This window comes from Loxodonta africana, chromosome 21, assembly GCF_030014295.1.
Source record: "Loxodonta africana isolate mLoxAfr1 chromosome 21, mLoxAfr1.hap2, whole genome shotgun sequence".
NCBI lineage: Eukaryota > Metazoa > Chordata > Mammalia > Proboscidea > Elephantidae > Loxodonta > Loxodonta africana.
In genome coordinates, this window is record NC_087362.1 from 32726871 (window position 1) to 32746218 (window position 19348).

The window sequence follows — 19348 nt, forward strand, 5'->3', positions numbered from 1 at the left end:
ATGGGTGCTCCATGAGGGCACAGCCCTTGGAGGTGTCTCCCTGCACCTCCATCTCCCTGGACCAGGGCCTGGCACATGACAACCACGAGTTGAATCAATGAACTTTGCTGCTTAAAAGCCTCAACCCTCTCCCACTTTCAGAATCAAGTTCATATGCCATGGATCTATGACATTGATGACCCCCTAAAAGGTGGCTCCAACCCCCTCCCCGTGTCATTTCCCACTGCACTTCTTCCCCACCTCTCCACCCCTTGCCATACTCTCCCCAAAACTATTCTTTGGCCAGACGTCAAAATCCTGCCGTTTCTGGGGGCCCAGATTGTGAAGGTTCCTTCTCCCGGGGGCTTGGCCCAGCCCGCTGGGGTTACCTCTGCTTCCCACCAGGCACTGTGCTTGACCTTCTCTAAAGCTGTGCCATCTGCTCCCAGCTGAGGGCCAGAATTGGCCCTAATGCCCTCCTCAGCCCCCCGGGGTCTGGCAACTAGGGACAGAGCAAAGAGGGGGCCCAAGTCCACAGCCCACAGTACCGGGTACGGGGCAAGGCCCCTACATTGGGCCCCATCCCACCATTCGCTTTCCTAGTCTTCCTCGTGCCCAGGACCCTCAGCTTCCTCAAGGGGCCCTGCTGCCTCTTTGGGGGATGGACACAGGCTTCAGAGACCTGCCACTGGAGGGCACTGCAAGGAAGCAGGGCCAGCATGGTGGCCTTCCCTGCCAAATCTCCAGCAGGGGTGAGCAGAAAGGCCAGCTCCAATGTCACCACCTCTCCATGGCCTTCTTGGACACTGCCTCCACCCTCCACCCCAAGCTGCCACCTCTGGGCTCCTAGAAAATTCTACACTCCCCCTCCCCGCACCAACATTTGTCACCCCAGATTACTCAATTCCAAACCCCAAATCGCCACCACCAAGAAGGCAGGGACCACCCAGCGCCCAACTCTGGGCATGTCTGACGTGAACTCGATGTGCTTAATATTTTAACAACAGCTTCCCCATTCTTGTTCACGACCATCCCTCCTCATGGGGATAGCATCCTTCACCCACCCTTATCTGCTCTGAGCTCCTCACTTCCAAGGCCTGCCTCCAATGCCACTTCTTCCAGGAAGCCTCTCTGGATTTTCTCCACCAGGAGGATCCTTGGAGACTCCAGCACTCTCCACCCTCACTCATCTTGCTCCCTCTCTGGTTTCTTAAGCAACTTGAGGAGAAGACACCCACCAAGGTTGCCTCTCCAGCACAGTGTCTAGCACACAGGGCAAACCTTGCCCAGCTGAGGTGGGGACCACTGGGATAATGCTTAGAGGTAACAGATTTGTTCTGTGTTCCCAAAGGATAGAACTAGGCCGAAGGCCCTGCAGATTTCAGTTCAGCATGAAAAGCAATATTCTAACATGGCACTGACTGACATTGAGGGCAGGGCCCAACACACACCCACGCTGAGCTGGCTGTTTAGCAGGGAGACACCTAAGAGACCACCACATAGAGACAGGGGAGGGCCCGGGCCATCCGATCTCAGAGGCCCTTTCCAGTACAGCAGGCCGTGACTTCCCGACCCTGCAGACCATGGAGCAAGTGGCCAAATGCCCACTAGGCAGCAGTCCAGGCCTGGTCAGAGGTGTTTCCTGTCCACTTCAGGCAGGCAGGGGAAGCTGGAGGAGGCCAGGGCAGGCCCAGATCCTCCAAGCCGCAGGCTTCCAGTGGGGCTTGGGGTCCAAGACCAGTGGGCTCTGCCTCTGGGGGGGAGAGCTGGGACTGGCTTACGTCAAACCTACCTTTGGCACAGCTGTAACTGGAGCTGAGGGCAAATACTAACTGGGAAGGGCTGGGCTTTGGTCTGAAAAGCCGGAAAAATACATTTTCCCCCAAAGACTTGTAAAAAAAAATGCTCGCTGATTTTTTTCCCTTTTACCCCAAGCTTTCACAGCTCTAAATATGCCACACTTAGTAATTTTACGAGCAAACCAAGCTATACATCACACGGTTTTATGTTCCTAAATTAACAAAAGGACTTTAAATCTATATGGAGCTCTTAAAAAAAAAAAAAGCACCGTATCTATTTTTATTCCCTCACCCCCAAGTTCCCTTTTCCCTTCAATGCGGTCCCCCACCTCCTCACCCCACCCCCCCACAGCTCCAAAATTTCTGCTGATTGTGTAGCCAGACCACCAAGGAGAAACACTTCCAAATATGGACGAGAAATGGCTTTGCTGAAGAGGGGTTTCTCCATCCCTTTTCGAAAGGCAGCTTTACGGTTATAAAAGCCTAGCACATATATTTTTAATGCAAAGTACAGAAAGACCGGGTGTCCCCGGGGGTGGTACAATAGTTAAGCGCTGAACTACTAACTGAAAGGTCGGCGGTTCGAATCCACCCAGAGGCAGCTTGGAAGACAGGCCTGGCGATCTGCTTCTGAAAGGTCACAGCCTTGAAAACCTCATGGAGCCGTTCTACTCTGCACATGTGGGGCCACTGTGAGTAGGCATCTATCGATGGCAACTAACAACAATGCAGTGTGATAGGACCTGCCCTAGCAGATGAAGAGGCCCCGTCTACCAACTCAATCTCTCTGAGGGTTGTTGATAAGAACTGGAAGTCAGCGAGTCCTGAAGGTCTCCTGACCTCTGTTTTCTTAGCTGCAAAAGTCCAGGGTTGACCAGATGGTCCAGGTAGACCAGATGACTCCACATGGGAGAGGAGTCAGCCCAGCATGGCTGCTCTGGTCACACACATCCAGGGAAAAATGGACAAGCAGGGATGGAACACGGGGCTTGGAGGAGAGGCCCAAGTCTAGATACTTCATCCCACTGCTGGCTCTGTCCTGGGTAGCTGTGTGGCCCTGGCAAGACTCCCCTGCAAGCCTCCACTTCCTCCTGCCTAGAAGGAAGAGCCATTCCTGCCTCACTACCAGGCAGGCGTCCAGGTACCATAATGACCACGCGCTCTCGAGTTCAAAAGAAACTTCTGTGGCCTCCAAAGTCAAGAAGATAAGAAGCGATGGAATTAAGTGGGGTTCCTATCAGATTCCCACCCAGGGAGTAAGAACAACACGATTAAGCAAGAAAAAACCTTAATGAGAACCAAATTGAGCGGGGAGGAGGGGGGTGGGAACCAGCCCGGGGCCCCTCAGAGAAGGGCTGGGCCACAGCTGGGACAAAAGGGCCCCTGGCTTTCCCAGCCAGCAGATGGAGATGGCGGCCCCTCCCCATTTCTCAGGGGTATCAGAAGATTAATTAGTGACTGCCTGGCAAGTAGGAGATGGGAGCCGCAATGCTTGTCCCTGCTGAGTTTCTGAGCTGTAAATAAGCAGCTTTCTCAATCACCACTAAAATAGCAATGTTTTCCTTTTATCTGACTCAGAGCCCATTAGGTCCGATCTGCCCCCAGAGCAGGCCTTGGCTGGTTCCGGAGCCCTCCCCAAAGCTATTGGTTTACTTATAACCCGACAGCTTCCCACAACAAACCCGAGGCTGGACATCAGTTGGGTGTAGCTGGTACCCACGGGCACCCCCAACTTCAGCTCCGAGGACAGTGCCCTTCTGCCTGGGTAATTGGAGCCAACAGCTGGAGGTCAACGGCCTAGCTCCAGCCCCTTCCCCCAATCCTAGTGGGCCTGTGGAGAGAGCAAACCAGCTTCAGACTGGGCTTTTCTGGAAGCAGTTTTGGTGGATGGGAAAAAAAAACCAAGTAGCTCCCTAAAGGCTGCTGGGCCTAGCTTCACTTCTTGGCAGCACAGCTCTCAGCAGAAGAGCCCAAGTTGCTTGCAAACACTTCAAAGGCTGTTCAGAGTGGCCCAGGCCAGGCCTGCCCAGCTCCTCCAAGAAGCGTGTTCTTAACAGCTCAGGAGGGAGCTAGGCAGGGAGGGACGGGGCTGGGGCTCTCCAAGGGCAGCCACCAGCACTATTCAGGGCTCTGGGCCAAGTCCGGCCTCTCTGGGCCTCAGTTTCCTCTCACTGGAAGGTCCTTCCCAGCAGTGGACGGTGAACCAAGGGGAGGCGGGGGTCAACAGGAGTTCAGTGTGGGGCCAGGGTGGGGTCAACTGACAGCTGAAAAGTCAGTCCCTCCACAAATGCCAGGAACGAGATAAGGGGCCGGCAGGGCGCCACCTCCACACCAATTGCCAACTCTCTCCCCTCCTCCGAGTTCAACAAATATTTATTAAGCAGGGCCTCTGGAGCCAGACTGCCTGGGGTCAGGGCCCAGCCGGGCCACTTTCTGCCTGGGTGACCTCAACCTCTCAGGATGATCTCAAGTTCTCTGGGGCTCAGTTTCCTGGGCTGTCAAACAAGTTAAATGAGCTCATACAAGCACTTAGCACCCTGCCTGGCACGGGGTGGGCGCTGTATAAGCAGCAGCTTCAGCCTCTTCCTCTTCTTATTTTTATTTGAGGTGAAACTCCACATCCATTTTAAAATGAACAAGCCAGTGGCATTTAGGTCATTCACAGCGTTGTACATTCACCACCTCTATCTAGTTCCAGAACATTCTCATCATCCTCCCCCAAAAACCCCACACCCACAAAGCAGTCACCCTCCACTTCCCCTCCTCCAGCCCCTGGCTACCACTGATCTACTTTCTGTCCCTACCGATTTGCCTTTTCTGGACATTTCGTATCAGTGCAATAATACAACGTGTGGCCTTTAGTGTCTGGCTTCTTCCCTCAGCATATCTTTGATACACGTTGTAGCACGTTTCACAACTTCACTCCTTTTTACGGCTAAGTAATATTTCACTCTATGGATGGACCACGTTGTGTTTGTCCATTCATCCACCGATGGGCATTTGGGTTGTTTCTACCTTTTGACTACTGTGAATAGTGCTGCTACGAACACGTGTGTACATCTATTTGTTTGAGCGCCTGTTTCAATTCTTTGGGTTATAACCTGTTGCTCTTGAATCAATTCTGACTCACAGCGACCCCACAGGACAAAGTAGAACTGCCCCATAGGGTTTCCAAGGAGCGGCTGGTAGGTTCAAACTGCTGACCTACTGGTTAGTAGCAAAGCTCTTTAACCACTGCACTTCCAGGGCTCCTTGGAGTATATGCCCTCACTTTTATTACGGTTATTACTGGCCTGGCACTGAGCCGGGCATGAACAACACACAGACCTGCCTGCGTGGAGCTCATAGTTCAGAAAACAGAGTAACTGGGTGTGTATTCCCGAGAAGGAAATCTGAGGCGGGACCAGCATTATTTAATGAATGATGGAAGCAAGCTCAGGCTCCTCCCTTCCCCAAACTGAAGGCAGAGACCCCACCCACCAGCACCCAGCTCCCTTCTCGCCCTTGTGCCCACCCACCCAGCATATGAAGTGTCCTCCGGCCGAATACCATCCTCTCCCTGCCTTCCACCACTGAATGCAGAGGGGAGACACTACACCATGAAGCAAGAGGTCCCATCCAAAGACGCAAGTTCAAGTCCTGACTCTACCACTAAAAAGCTGTTTTGTGATATTCTGCAAATAATTCCACCTTAATAATAACAAGGCAATAGCAAAGTCATCATAATAATTATAGCTATTACTTGCTAAAAGCATTCACCTCCTCCCAGGCACTGTGCTCAGGGCCTTATCAGGATTAGCTCATTTAAGCCCATACACAGGGGTCAGCAAACACTTTCTTGTAAGGGGCCAGAGACGAAATGTTTTAGACTGGGCTGGCCATGCGGTCCCTGTCTCAACTACTCAACTCTGCACCTGCAGGGCCAAAGCAGCCACAGACAGCCTTACACAAAATGGTGTGGCTGTGTCCTGATAAAACTGTATTTACAAGTACGGGCCACCCACCTGCAGGCTTTAGATTGCAGACCCCTGCCTTACACAAATACTGAGATTGATGCTATTATAGATCCCATTTTGTTGTTGTTGTTAGGTTCCCTCGAGTAGGTCCTGACTCACAGTGACCCCATGTACAACAGAACTGAAACACTGCCCGGTCCTGCGCCATGCCCACAATTGTTGTTATACTTGAGCCCACTGTTGCAGCCACTGTGTCAATCCATCTCAATGAGGGTCTTCTTCTTTTCTGTTGTCCCTCTATATTACCAAGCATGAAGTCCTTCTGCAGGGACTGATCTCTCCTGACATGTCCAAAGTATGTAAGACGCAGCCTCGCCATCCTTGCTCCTAAGGAGCATTCTGGTTGCACTTCTTCCGAGACAGATTTGTTCATTTTTTTGGCAGTCCATAGTATATTCAATATTCTTCGCGAACACGATAATTCAAAGGTGTCAATTCTTCTGTCTTCCTTAGTCATTGTCCAACTTATACATGCATATGATGCAACTGACAATACCATGGCTTGGGTCGGGCACACCTTAGTCTTTAAGGTGACAGCTTTGCTTTTCAATGCTTTAAAGAGGTCCTTTGCAGCAGATCTGCCCATTTTACAGATAGGAAAATTGGAAAACTGAGGTCCAGAGAGCTGAAGTCACCTGCCCAAGGTTACAGCTAGGCAGTAGCAGAGCTGGCCCTCAAGCCTATACTGGTTTCCTACCGGGTCTCTAGCACTGCTTCAGTCTCTCACCTGCCAAACAGGAGGAACCAGTGCCTGATGCCAGCGCCTGACGGTTAACTGGGTTAACTGCCCCCCGGGGTAATGGCTGGGCAGACAGGTTCTGGGCCCTTGCTCCCTGCAGTGACAGAGACAGAGACAGGATCTGGCTATGGAGACAGAGAGGCTTGGGGACACCCAAGTGTCAGGCTGGTCAAGTACAGTGGGGGCTGCCACCGGCTCCATGTCCCAGCACCATGCTTCCTAGCTAGGCAAATTGCTTTGGCCCTCCTGGCCTCACCTTCTTCATCTGTGAAATGGGTGGACACCATGCCTATCTCAGAGGGTGGCTATGAGATTTACTGGAACGACTCCAGACAAGGCCCTGAAAACAGTGCCTGACGGTGCTCCTGAGACTTAGATCACTACTACCACCACCGTGACTAGGATCTCTATTACTCTAAGATGAGGGACCGACCAGAAGGCCACCCCTTAACCACCACTTCTCTCCCCTGCTGAACCTCCGTACTGACATTACACCAAAACGATACAAAGTGTAAAACCCTAGTAGGGGAATAAAAGCATCCAAAGCTATGATGTGTGGGCTATCTGGTCCCATCTAAAATGTCCTCATGCCCAGTCATCCCCACCATCCACCTCTCCTGCTCTCCTTGCAGCCCAGCCTGGCGGCACTCACAGCCCTGGTCACTGAGGGCATTACCTGACCTGGGCTGATTGATTCCCCATAATTGCTTTGAATTTCCTAGCTTGACACTTCCTCCTCTCCTTTTGGAGGCTCCTGAGTAAACAGAAAATCGGTCACCCGATGAGTAAGTACGCGCCAGCAGCCACCCAATGGCAGGTGAAGTGGGGTGTAGATTACAAACACCTGTGCTTTTGAGACGCCCTGTATTTAAGAAGATTCATGCTTGCCACAAGCGTTTACAGAGCGTCTAGGAGGCTCTAGGGGAGGCGCTGGATACAAAGAGGAAAGCAGTGTCCTGCTTCCTGCAGCTTGCAGCCCAAGGAGGGAGGTCAAGAACACAGCAGCTATGGCGGGAGTGTCTCAGCTATGTCCTGGGTTAAAAGAGCCCCTGTTCTTTTCACTAGGCCAGTGCTCATTCATCATGTTTCCTCCTATTGGGAGCGGGGGTGGGGGGGTGGCGGGTGGGGGGTGGGGGGGTGGTTGTTGAGCGCTTGGCTCCAAAGGACTGCCTGCCCTTGGTTAGAACACAACCCTTTGTAAACTGGGGATTCCCGGTTCTAATTTGGATCAGATCTTGTTCAGGGAAGTAAGGAGGGAGGCCAAAAGCCATGCTTGATGTTCTGATTTGCATGTCAGGCAGGGGAGCAAAAAGAGATCAAGAATGCCCTGAAGAGCCTGAAAAATATTCTTCCTCCAAAAATGGTACGCCACTGAGCATGAGACAGACCTTGTCAGTTACCGGGAAGGACTGGGGAACCAAGACAGTCACAAAGACCCTCAACAAGAGTAAATGCATGTGTTTCCCAGGGACCCAAGAAACCTTTACTACTTTTTTTTTTTTTTTTCCTAAACTGGTTGAGCTGACGGGTAACCCTGCCTGCCTTTATGGAACTTGCTCCATTAGCTGGGTTAAAACACTTGCCCTGGTTCAAGGCAGCAGTGACCACATCCAACAGAGCTGAGCCCTGTTCAGGCCACTGCCCTGCCCCCCATCCCCAGCTCCACCCAGGGCAGCTGGGAACCTCAGCAAAACTGACCAGTCTTCTGAACAGAGGGAGGAAAAAAATACAAAAAAGCCAAACATCCAGCCACGTGCACCCTACCCCAGCATAACAATTCAGAAAAAAACCCATGGGACAGCTGCTTCTACAGAATTTTAAGAGCCTCAGATGAGAATATCAGGAACTTCTCTCCTCCCCAGGCCACCTCAGCACCTCCCCACCCTCAGACCCAGGACACCCAGCTTCAATCATAACTGTGTGTCAAAGGCCAGGGAATGTAAACTCTCAAAGGCAGGGAGGGAAAATAAAAACAGCTCATTCCTAGAACAAGCGGTCACAAGCAGAACAGCCTTCCTGACCTGTAGGTCATGCGGCCCCACCTGGGGCGGCAGCGCTGGCCGGGTGACTTACTCCCCAACCCCAGGGGGCACAGGGAGGAGGGGTGACAACCCAGCTGGGGAGGGCCCCAAGGATCAACGCGGACTCCCCCTCTCTCGCCAGGCTCACCAGCTTCCCTTCAGCCTACATTTCATTCTTTTTAAGAGTTAGAATTCCCAGTAGGGCGGAATCAGATGCAGTTCTCCAAACCTGCTATTGCCCTCTCCCCCCACCAACAAACACACACCCTTTTGGCTGAAAGCTCGACTTGCCCCGAAACAGAAAGTTACACACAGGGCAGGCTGCTGTCAGCGTGCAGGAAGGTTAAGGAAACAGGAAGCCACGCCGAAAACCCTCCCGAGCTTCCTCAGCCCCCTCCCCCGACCTCGGCAGGAACAAAACCTTCCAGGGAATCCCAGGCAGGAAGGGGGGCGGGCAGAGACCGCGCCAGGGGGTTGGCTAGAGGGAGAGGAAAAGGAGCCCCAGGACTTGGGGGAGGAGGGCGCGTGCTACGGGAGTCGGCGGCCTGCAGGAAAGTAACTTCACAACCGGTGCGTAATTCGCCTTGGAGGCTTAAGTGCCCGGGCCGTTCGCCGCGCCGCTGCCAATGCCGCTGCCGCCGCCGCCGCCGCGGAGCCGACTCCGGGCAGACAAAAGGAGACGCTCAACCCCCGGCGGCGGCGCGGCGGGGATGGCGGGGCTCCCGGCGCACGGAGCGCACACCCGGCAGACTCGGCCGCAGCGAAAGAGCCGCGCGGACCCACGGCTCCCACCCCGACTGCGGGCGCCGGAGGGGGTCAGGTCGGGGGGGAGGGGCGGGGGTTCGGGCGCGCCGGCACCGCGCGGGACCCGAGGAGGCGCACAGCTCGCTTACCTGGTAAGTAATACAGAGGCGGCTTCAGTCCAAACATGATTTAAATTAGAATTCCATAGTGGTCAGAGAGGGACGGAAAAGGAAAAAAATGTGAAAATCCAGCAAGGAAACAAGAAGCACCGGCCAAGCCACGGCGCGCAAAAATGTCCAAAACAATAAAATAAAGGCAGAAAAGCGATCCGAAGAGCGACGAAAAAAAATGAGTCTTCCTTCCCCCAAGATGATCAAAAGGCTGTCTCTCTGGCCGGCTCCCGGGCAGTTTGGGCCACCTCGGCCCTGGCAGGTCCACAATGAGGTAATTGACGGCCAAGGGCGGCGGGGGCCTCCGCAGCTGCCCGGTGTCTTCGCCGCGTGTGTATTTGCTGCCTTTTGGACTTGAGATGCAAATAAAAAAGGGGGGGGGGGGAAGGCGGAGGGAAGCAGGCGGGAGAGCGCTGAGGAGCGAGAGAAAAATAAAGGGGGGAGGTGAGGGTGATGAAATTGGGGGTTAAGATCTTCAGGGATTACTCATTTGAAAGAGAGAAAGAAGGAAAAAAAAAAAAAAAAAGCAGCCCCCAAGACGTGAGAGTAGCAATCTCTCCTCCTTTCAGTCATTTGAATGTCAAGGGCGAGGGTCAACAGACCTGTTTCCAACAGGGTTTCACGTTCAGAACCAGAAGGAAAAAGGAAGGGGGGGCGGCGGGAGGGGGTATCTCTTGTTGCCAAGGAGAAATCGGCTTTGTTTTCGTTTCCCCTTAGCTACTGGGTGAGGAGGGGCGGGGATGGGGGAGAGGAGGAGGGGGCGAGCGGGAGAGGAGAGAGGAGAAAATTAATACCCAAACAGCCAAGAAGTACCGAGGGGGCGATTTCTTCTCGTAAATAAAGGAGGCAGCGACTGCAAACAAGTCTCGGGCAGGAGAAAGCAGGCGGAGGAGCCGGCTCCCCTCCCCCTCTCGCCACCAGCCCCCCCCCCTTTTTTTTGGTTATCTCCCTGGCCCGGCGTCCCACCACTGACTCAGAGAGAATGGGTGGGGGAAGGAGGAGAAAGAACTCGCGGGGGTTCGGCGCCCGGCAGAAGGAGGCTGGAGCCGAGCTGGGAGGCGAGAGCGCACGGCGGTGGAGAGCCCCTCGATCAATTTTCATGCAAGAATCATTATCGGTAAATTGGAAAGCTGGCTGCCTGACAGCAGATTTGTCTCCCCTAATGAAAGCGAAAGGGTAGGGGCGCAGCGGCGGGCGGCTGCAGGCGGCGGCGGCGGCTCCTTCCGTCTCTACGCGGCATCTTCCGAGAGCTCCATGCTTCGCAGGGCGATAATAATAGTTTCACTTGCCAGCTTCCCCCAGCTCGGCCGTTGGGCCGGGCCGCCGATCCATGCGGACGGAGGTCGGAGCGTAGAACCGGGCTCCCAACTGCCCACCGAGGACCGTGCTGCTGGCAGCAGGGTGCTCCCTTGGCCCCAAAGCTGGAGCCGCTCGGAAACAGTGGGCTGCTGCGGGCGCCGCCGGTCCCCCCTCGGGCTGCCCAACTCCGCGCTCTGGCTGCCCGCCCGCCCGCGCTCCCGCCCGCCCTCAGCGCGCCCGCCCTCACTCCCTCCCACCCCACCCTCAACTGACAGCTGCGGGAGCCGGGAGTGCACTCGCGCCTGGCCCGGGAGGAGGATCCCCGCGCTGTGCCCGGGGGGCGCTCGGCCGCCCTTTGTGCAACCGACGCGAGACTGCGGAAACGCACACGCTGGCCGGGCGGAGGGGGGCTCAGCAGGCAAGCGGCTTCTCTTCCCACCCCACCCCACTTCTTAAAAATCCCTGTTGCAAGTGTAATCAAATGCTTGATACCATCTCCCACACTCTCCTGCACCGGTGCGTTATCAGATCCAGGAAGGCATGCTTCCAGGCAAATAGACCTAATAAATGCTATTACTGGGATTCTGCGAGCCCCGGCTGCACCATAGTAACGAGAGCCCTGGCTAATTTGGTTTAAGAAAACGATCAACCGCACAGAGAGCGTGTGAGCGAGCTTGGAGCCTGTATCTCTCCACCTCACGCTGCCTCTCTTTCACACCAGCTCAAGAAGGCCCCATGTGATAATTCCCCAAATCGGAGGGGAAAGAACCCTGCCGCCAAACCACATCCTGTGTGCTCCCTGTCCAGCCCCAGCGATTTTAAAGAGACAGAATCCATTTACCCAGGGCCCCTCCAGCATGGGCTGCAAAGCCGCCTCTTGGTGTGACAATTTGTTTTCAAGCCCTTTTGCCTTCTGAAGGGCCCCATCGGTGGCAAAACCAGCCGAAATCGCGACTTGGTGACACTCAAAAGGTCACCTTTTGACCCCAGATACAATCATGTGGGTTTGAAGAAAAGAGGGGCGCGCGGTCACGCCTCGCTTGGGTTCCTGCCAACGCTCTTCAGCCACTGCGTAAATCAGGGGTCCCCAGCGGCAGCCCCGGGGTCCCTGCTAAACGCTGCGGCTTCAGATGGCAATTGAACTCCCGGAATGATACTCTAGAGTTCAGGAAGGCAAAGCGGGGGAGTTGAAGGACCCGGCGTGCCTTCTGACACCCGCCCCCCCCCCCGCCCTTCTCGCCAGAATCTTCTTAAGTGGGCCGGGTGGAGCGCATGGAGCTAAGGAGGGGTGGCACTCCTCCCCACCGCCGCCAACGGCTCGGTGGGCACCGCGCGCAGGCGGCTGCCTTTTCCGCCGGCCCGGCTACAGCGGGGGGCGAAGGGGGAGCGGTTGCGGGAAGCAGAGGTTAATCTCCCCAGTTCTCCCCTGCGCCCTCCTGGCGCCCCCTCCCTGCCACCGCGGGCGGGCGACCGAGCGCGCGCAGGCACCGGGGAGGGCGTCTAGGTGGCTGTCCTGGAGGACACCGGCCACTCGGGGCCGCCCGCGCCCGCCGCCAGCATCTGGCCGCTCCGCCCCGTGCTGACCCCGGAGGTCGCGCCCGGCCTTCGGCGGCGGCGGCCCTTTGTTTCCGGGGCTGAGTGGTGGCGCGCTCAGCCTCCCCCTGCGCCCGCCGCCGGCCTTGCAAGAGAGGCAGCGGCTTGGCATGGTGGGATCAGGAACCAGCAGCTGCCCCCCTGGCCTGGGCTCCTGCAGCTCCCCACCCACCCACCCACCCACCCACCCACTTATCACCCGCTTATCTCCCGCATACTCGAAAAACTGCACCCTTCTGCGAGTGGGGGGCATGTGGGTTGGGCTCGAGGGACTGTCCAGTGTAAGCTGCGACCCACCACCCTAACCCCTCACAAGCTCGGGAAATCTCGGTTCTAGGGGGTGGGGTGGGAATGGAAACAGACTATTTTTAAAAGACCCTAAACTATCAGTTTCTGTTGTCATTCTTTTATTGGTTTTTAATTCTCCGGGATTACGTGAACAACAGTAGTAATTAATACTAAACCTTCCTCTACTGTATATGCTAATGGCAGGAGCCATAAAAATTAATTTGCAAACATGTCATTACACAATAGCTGTACAAGCAATAAACCTGTAATTATGGGCCAATCATAGGGTACAGAGGGAGGGGCGCTCCCCAATCTGCTGGGTGCCCCCCTTCCCCTGCTAAAGTGGGGACAGCGGTGCCAGAAACAAGCACGCCTTCTAGGGGCCACCTGTGGCGAAGGAACAGCCCCAGCTCCTGGGGAATGGGAATCTCTAGTCTGAGTTCCAACTGGCCTGGTGTTTATGCAAGACCGTCTGGGGACAGCCACTCAGGGTTCCACTTTGACTGGAATTGAGTGAGGAGAGGGAAGGCAGGGCCTGGGCAAGTTCCTTGGGCCTGGGCCTTGGTGGGCACAGTAGAGGAGAGAGAAGACCACACAGAGGAGGCAGAGCAGCTGCTTATCTCTGCTTCCTTGTCAAAGGCAAATATCTCCCCTAGTAAGTATTTGTATGGCTGTGTCAATTTATCTGAGGATACTCAGGCCCAACCCTAATTGCTTTCTGCCACACCTTTGGGAAAGAGGTGAGCTGTAAGATTCTAGTGACAGCTCAGCCTCCTTTGGCCCTGGGTCTGGGCCTCTGAAAGTAGGTTAGTGACATTTCCTGGTGACAGGGACGTCTGTAAGGAAGGAAAACATGAGCTCCACCATGGGATGTTGGCCTCACTGCAGCCAGGACGACCTGGTGCCGAAACAGCTGAAAAATATAAAGCAACGCCCACCATGCCAAGGTCTGCTGAATGGCCTGGCTTTCCATTGAATGGCTCGGTTGTTTGCCATAATTCAGCTGAACGGGCCGCTGGGCGAGTTTCCCCTTTCCCGCCGGCCCTTGTGGCTTGGCTGAGGTTTTTGGAACCCATCACTGCAGCCATTCATTCCCAGGAGAGCCACCTCCTTCTCCAAGGGGATCGGATGGCCATGCTGGGAGAGGGTGGGGCAGCCGGTCCAGGCCACACCTGGACCAGGGATATGCCCAGGTGAGAGGGGTCACAGGGAAAGGGTGTCTCTTCCTTTCTCCCTTCACCCCCTATTCTCTGGCAGAGCTACCTGGCTTCACTGTCTTCCTTCCTCCCTCCCTCTCAGTTATCCCCTGGGGAGGCAGTGTGCAGGGCCAGCAGAACCGAGCCTCCAGTTTCCCCTTCTGAAGAGCTTGGGAACACCATGGGGAGAGTGGCTCTCTCAAGGAGACCCCTGTCCTGCCCCTGCCCACACCACAAGCCATCCCAGGGTCAGACAGTTGGCCTGGGCAAGGTGGAGAGAAAAGAAAAGCATGTCATCTCTCAATGGGAAGACAAGCTGGGGGCTGGGCTGCCCCTAGAAGGAGGCACAAAACCTCCAGAGCGCCACCCTGAAGACACAGGGCCCCCTCCTTGCCCCCACCAGCTGTGCCTTCAAAATGGAGGAGACCCAGACTCCCTCTAGCAGGGCAGCTGCCTGTCACCACACAGAGACAACCGAGTGGGCCAAGAGAGCCAGCTGAACACAATAAAAATAGCCTTGCGCACGTGCTGAGAATCGGGCTGCAGGCAGAGTCTGGTCCGAGAGTGTGGAGGCCGTGTGCCTGCAGACCCCGCTGCCCATTCTTCATTGGTGGCTGCCCAGCTAGGCCACAGCCTCACCTTCTGAACATGGGCTACTCCCCATGAGTCCCAGACAAGGGGGCAGTGGGAGACCATGTGGCTGACCTGAATGCCCCGTCCTCGTAGGTCGGCGGCCTCAATGTCCACCTTTAGAACGACAATGCCAGCTGACACTTCCTCCCTATACAGTCTGTGCCCACCATGGTTCTAAGCACGTTTCACAGATCCTTGCAACAGCCCTGTGCATGGTCACCATTAGGAACCCCATTTCCCAGGGGGAGGCACAGGGCTAGTAGGTGGCAGAGCTGGGCTTTGAACCCAGGCTGGCTCCAGAGTCTACGTCCTTAACCATCGTGTGTCCTTAACCATCATGCGGCGGAAGACAGGGGAGTGGCAGACCAGAGCTCAAGTTCCAGCTGGGCCCTCACCCTTTGTGCCCTTGGACAGTGATGCCAGTATTTTGAGCCTCGGTTTCCTCATCTGGAAAGTGGGGTGAATAGTCCCATGTCCCAGAAGGATATCAGTGACCACTCCTGGGCCTGGCAGAGAGTAGAGTCCATAAATTGAGCCGTAATTATTCCTGCATTTTGGAAAATAGCAGCTACTCAGGCAGACAGGGCCTCAGTACAGGCGGGGACCCATGCTGAGTGCTGTCTCCTGAGCATTATCTTATCAGGAACTTGCCACCACCCTCCATGGAGGCAGGTGTTAGGACAGGAGGCCCAGAGAAGGGAAGCCACTCCCTGAGGCACACAGGAGCGACTAACCCGGCTTCTCCCTCCCTCTAGCTCCAGTCCTTAGGTGACTGCCTGTCTGTGAATGTTCTAGTGGCCAGATAAGCAAGTCTGAAGTGAGAACACAAAGAAGGACCTCTGCCCAGCAACCCTCCTAGTGCCGTCTGTGTACCCAGGTTTGCTCCTGCCTTTGCAGATGTATTTACTTTTGTTTTCCTGTTACCCTGGGGTGCTCTAGCTATACCCCACCCAGGGTGCATGGGCAGGTTTCTGTGAGTCCAACCAGGCTGCCTGGGGCTGGGCTGCCTCCACTCTGCCCCTATGTAGTGGGCTGCATAGGGGCCCCTCAAAAGGTACGTCTACCCAGAACCTGTGAATGTGGCTTTATTTAGAAAAAGGATCTGAAAATGAGATCATGCGGGATTAGGGTGGACCCTAAATCCAATGACAAGTGTCCTTGTAAGAGACAGAAGAGGACACACAGGCACACAGGGGAGATAGAAGTCCGTGTAAGAGGCTAGAGTGATACAGCCACAAGCCAAGGAATTCCTGGGGCTGCCAGAAGCTGGAAGAGACAAGGCAGGATCCTCTCCTAGAGTCTTCAGAGGGTGCACTGCCCTGCTGACAACTTGATTTTAGACTTCTGTCTTTCGGACATGTGAGAGAATAAATTTCTGTTGTTTTAAGACACCCAGTGTATGGCATCTTGTCACAGCAGCCCCAGGACTCTCATATACCCTGTCACTTCTCTAAAGGTGGAGTGTTCTGTGTCCTGCCAACCCAGGGAGGCCCTGGGCATCATCTGAGCTGGACACCTCAGGCCTGCAGCCAGCCAAGCCCATCTCTTCTTTGGGCCTTTAATGAAGGTTTAAAGTAAATGAAGTAGCTGAAGTCACACCCAATGGAATGAGGAGCTTTTTGATGGCCTACCTTCTCGCCCCACCCTCTGGTGACACCCATTTTCCAGATGGGATTTTGGGAGCAGCCTGGGCCCCACGTGACCATGAAGTGCAGTTGTCTACCCAGGAATGGCAGGGCAGCCTCCCTGATGACTGACCTTTGAGCTTAAGGCTCTGCTCACCTCGCACCCCTGCAGACCTGCAAAGCCTGGGTAACAGCAAGAATCCTCTGTGGGGCCAGCTGTGCACCAAACGTGTTCCCTATTCCTCCTGGGCTCACACCCAGACCACATTTCTCAACCTCTACACAGCTGTCGGGGCCGAGAGAATGTGGGTGATATAACAAACCCCACCTCTAGGGCTGGCCCTGAAGCGCTTCCTGCAGGCACCTCCATTCTCTTCCCCCATATGCCCACTGGATGTTGGCTCCCAGGATGACCCTGAGATCCATGTGTGGGAAACAGCAGCACCTTCATCAGCTTGAGCCCCCAAATGATGTTGAGAGCTCAGTTCTTGCCCCCCACCCCCATTGTAGATCATGTGGATGTGTGGGCACGAAATAACATCTACTGTGTAATTTCTATTGTGCTGAGCCACTGGGGTGTCAGGATCTATTTGTTACAGCAGCTAATGTCAGTCTAATACACATAACAATAGGTCCCTTTTACAGATGTCTACTTAACAACGCCAAGCACTGCGCTAGATGCTTTAAATACATTGTCTTATTACAGCCTTATAACAAAAATAGCTTTATTATCCTATTTTTCAGTCCCTAGGTGGCGCAAATGGTTAAGTGCTTGATTATTAATCGAAAGGCTGGCGGTTCAAACCCACCCAGAGGCACCTTAGATAAAAAGCCAGGCAATCTATTTCCAAAAGGTCACAGCCACTGAAAAGCCTATGAAGCACAGCTGTACTCTGATACATAGGGGGTCTCCATGAGTCGAAATCGACTCAATGCCAACTGGTTTTATTTTGTTTTTCAGATAAAGAAACAGATTCAGAGAGGTAAAGTGACTTGCCCAAGATCACAGTCAGTAAGAGGAAAAACTCAGATTTGAACCCAGTCAAGCTTGACTCCAGATGCTGGATTTTTAGCTGCTTTCAGGAGTGTATCCCTCATGTCTCTCCAGTAGGACCTGGCAAAAAGGCTTTAGCCCAGAAACCCCTTTTTCATGAAAACCAAGGCAAATGAACAAACAAGAAGCAAGAACCCTGCATCTCACGATCCATACTCAGAACCATGAATTTGACCTTCAGTTTAGGTTGGCCCCTGGAGAGGGCTGCAGCAAGCCCAGTATTTGGGAACTTTAAAAAATACTGGAGAGATTGGAGTGACGCTGCCACGAGCCAAAGAACACCTGGGGCGCCAGAAGCTGGGAGAAAGGTCCTCCCCTAGAACCTTTAGAGAGAACACAGCCCTGCAACACCTGATTTGGACTTCTGGCCTCCAGAAATGTGAGACTATAAACAGAGGCAGGGATACGGCCCAAGTGCTCCCTTTTCGTGGGCCTCGCACTACCAAGAACATCAGGCGGAGACTATGTTTGGAACTGCCTGGCCGCGCAGCTCACCCTAGAAAGGGCCCTCTCACTGCCCTCGAATGCCTCCAGGATGCAGGCAGGCAAAGGGAGCTGACTTGTAACTGCAGACAGCTCTCTTGTCACCGGATTGCTTTGTGCAGGGCCAACATGGCCTGGCAAATGGCTGGAGAGACACACTGGGCAAATTGGGGAGTCAGTGAGGCTCCCCAAATCCCTAGGCAGGCTGGGGACATTGAAGGGACAGCCTGTGTGCAGCCTCTGCATATCTGCCCCTTTGCTATCCTCCCTTGCTGCCTGGGGGAAAATCGAACAGGCTTTCTTCTCCCGACTGGTGACTGCTCACCAGAGACCACGGAAACCTTGTTCAAGGGAAAGACATATTTGTGAACAGCCGTTCCTGCTGGCTGCCTTGGTGAATGCTGGGGAGGAAGTCACCACCAGAGATGCAATTACCCATCTGTGGATGACACGCGGATCTACCTGCCTCCCCCTGGCCTCAATGGTTCAGGTCTGTGTAGCCCTCCAGGCGACATGACGGGGCTTGAAAAAGGTAGCTTCTTGCTGGCTTTTCGTCTTGAGCTGGGCACTGACTTTGTAGTACTCAAGTAGGGGGCCCGAGGGCTCCTTTCATCCTCTGCCTTTACCTTGTGTTGTGGGCTGAATTGTGTCCCTCCGAAAGGACATGTTGAAGTCCTGACCCCTGGTACCTATAAATGTGACCTTGTTTGGAAACAAGGCCTTTGAAGATGTTACCAGCTAAGTTTACATGAGGTCATATTGGAGAAGGGGTCCATGGGTGGTCCTTAATGTGCTCGGCTGCTATCCGAAAGGCTGGAGGTTTGAGTCCATCCAGAGGTACCTCTGAAGAAAGGCCTGGAGATCTACTTCCAAAAAGTCAGTCATTGAAAACCCTAGGGAGCACAGTTCTACTCTGACACGTGTGGTCACCATTAGTTCGAGCTGACTCGACAGCGACTGGTTATGCTACAGTAGTTGGGCCTTGATCTAATCACAGTGGCGTCCTTATAAAAGAGATACGAATACAGAGGGGAGACAACCATGTGAAGACAGAGCCAGAGACAATCCACTTCTGCCTTTAAAAGTCACCCACATTGTGGCACTTTGTTATAGCAGCCCCAGGCAATCTACAGACCTTGCAAAGAAATCCCAGTGTCAGCCCTACCACTGCCCTCCCCACCACGTTCCCCTCGCCCACCTCTCTGGGCTGCCCCCAGGGCCTGAGCTGTCCTTTACTTACCCCCCAGGGGGTCATGGCAAGCCCCAGCACCTGCAGTGATGGAGAGAACCATGGACATGTCCCCAAAATGGAATGTTCTTCCTATAATATTACTTCTCTCTCCTGTCCTTTGCAAAGCACAGATGCAGCTCACGGTGTCTCCCTATCGGCACAGCTGACATCTGGGCTGGATGCTTCTTGGTGGGGGCTGTCTGGTGCATTATAAGATGTTGAGCAGCATCCCTGGCCTCCACCTTCTAGATGCCATTTGCACACCCCAAGTGGGCAAACAAAAAACATCTCCAGACAATGCCTGATATTCCCTGGGGGGCAAAACCGCTGAGAACCACTGATACAAAAAAAAAAAACAAACCAAACCCAGTGCCATCGAGTCGATTCCGACTCATAGCGACCCTATAGGATAGAGTTGAACTGCCCCATAGAGTTTCCAAGGAGCGCCGGGTAGATTCGAACTGCCAACTCTTTGGTT

General features: G+C 54.3%; 1 protein-coding gene across 7 annotated transcripts in view; it reads right to left on the minus strand.

Moving 5' to 3' along the window:
- Positions 1-19348, minus strand: part of GSE1 (Gse1 coiled-coil protein) — a 151986-nt gene that overhangs the window by 111937 nt on the left and 20701 nt on the right. For 4 of the 7 annotated variants that reach the window (XM_023558106.2, XM_023558102.2, XM_064273691.1 and 1 more), the window contains exon 1: positions 9448-10949. The exons of the other annotated variants lie outside the window; for them this stretch is intronic. In XM_023558106.2, the coding sequence (XP_023413874.2) occupies positions 9448-9484 (37 nt within the window). In that variant the 5' untranslated portion in view covers positions 9485-10949. Of the gene's footprint in view, positions 1-9447; positions 10950-19348 lie in introns of those variants that run through there. 7 annotated transcript variants of the gene reach the window in all.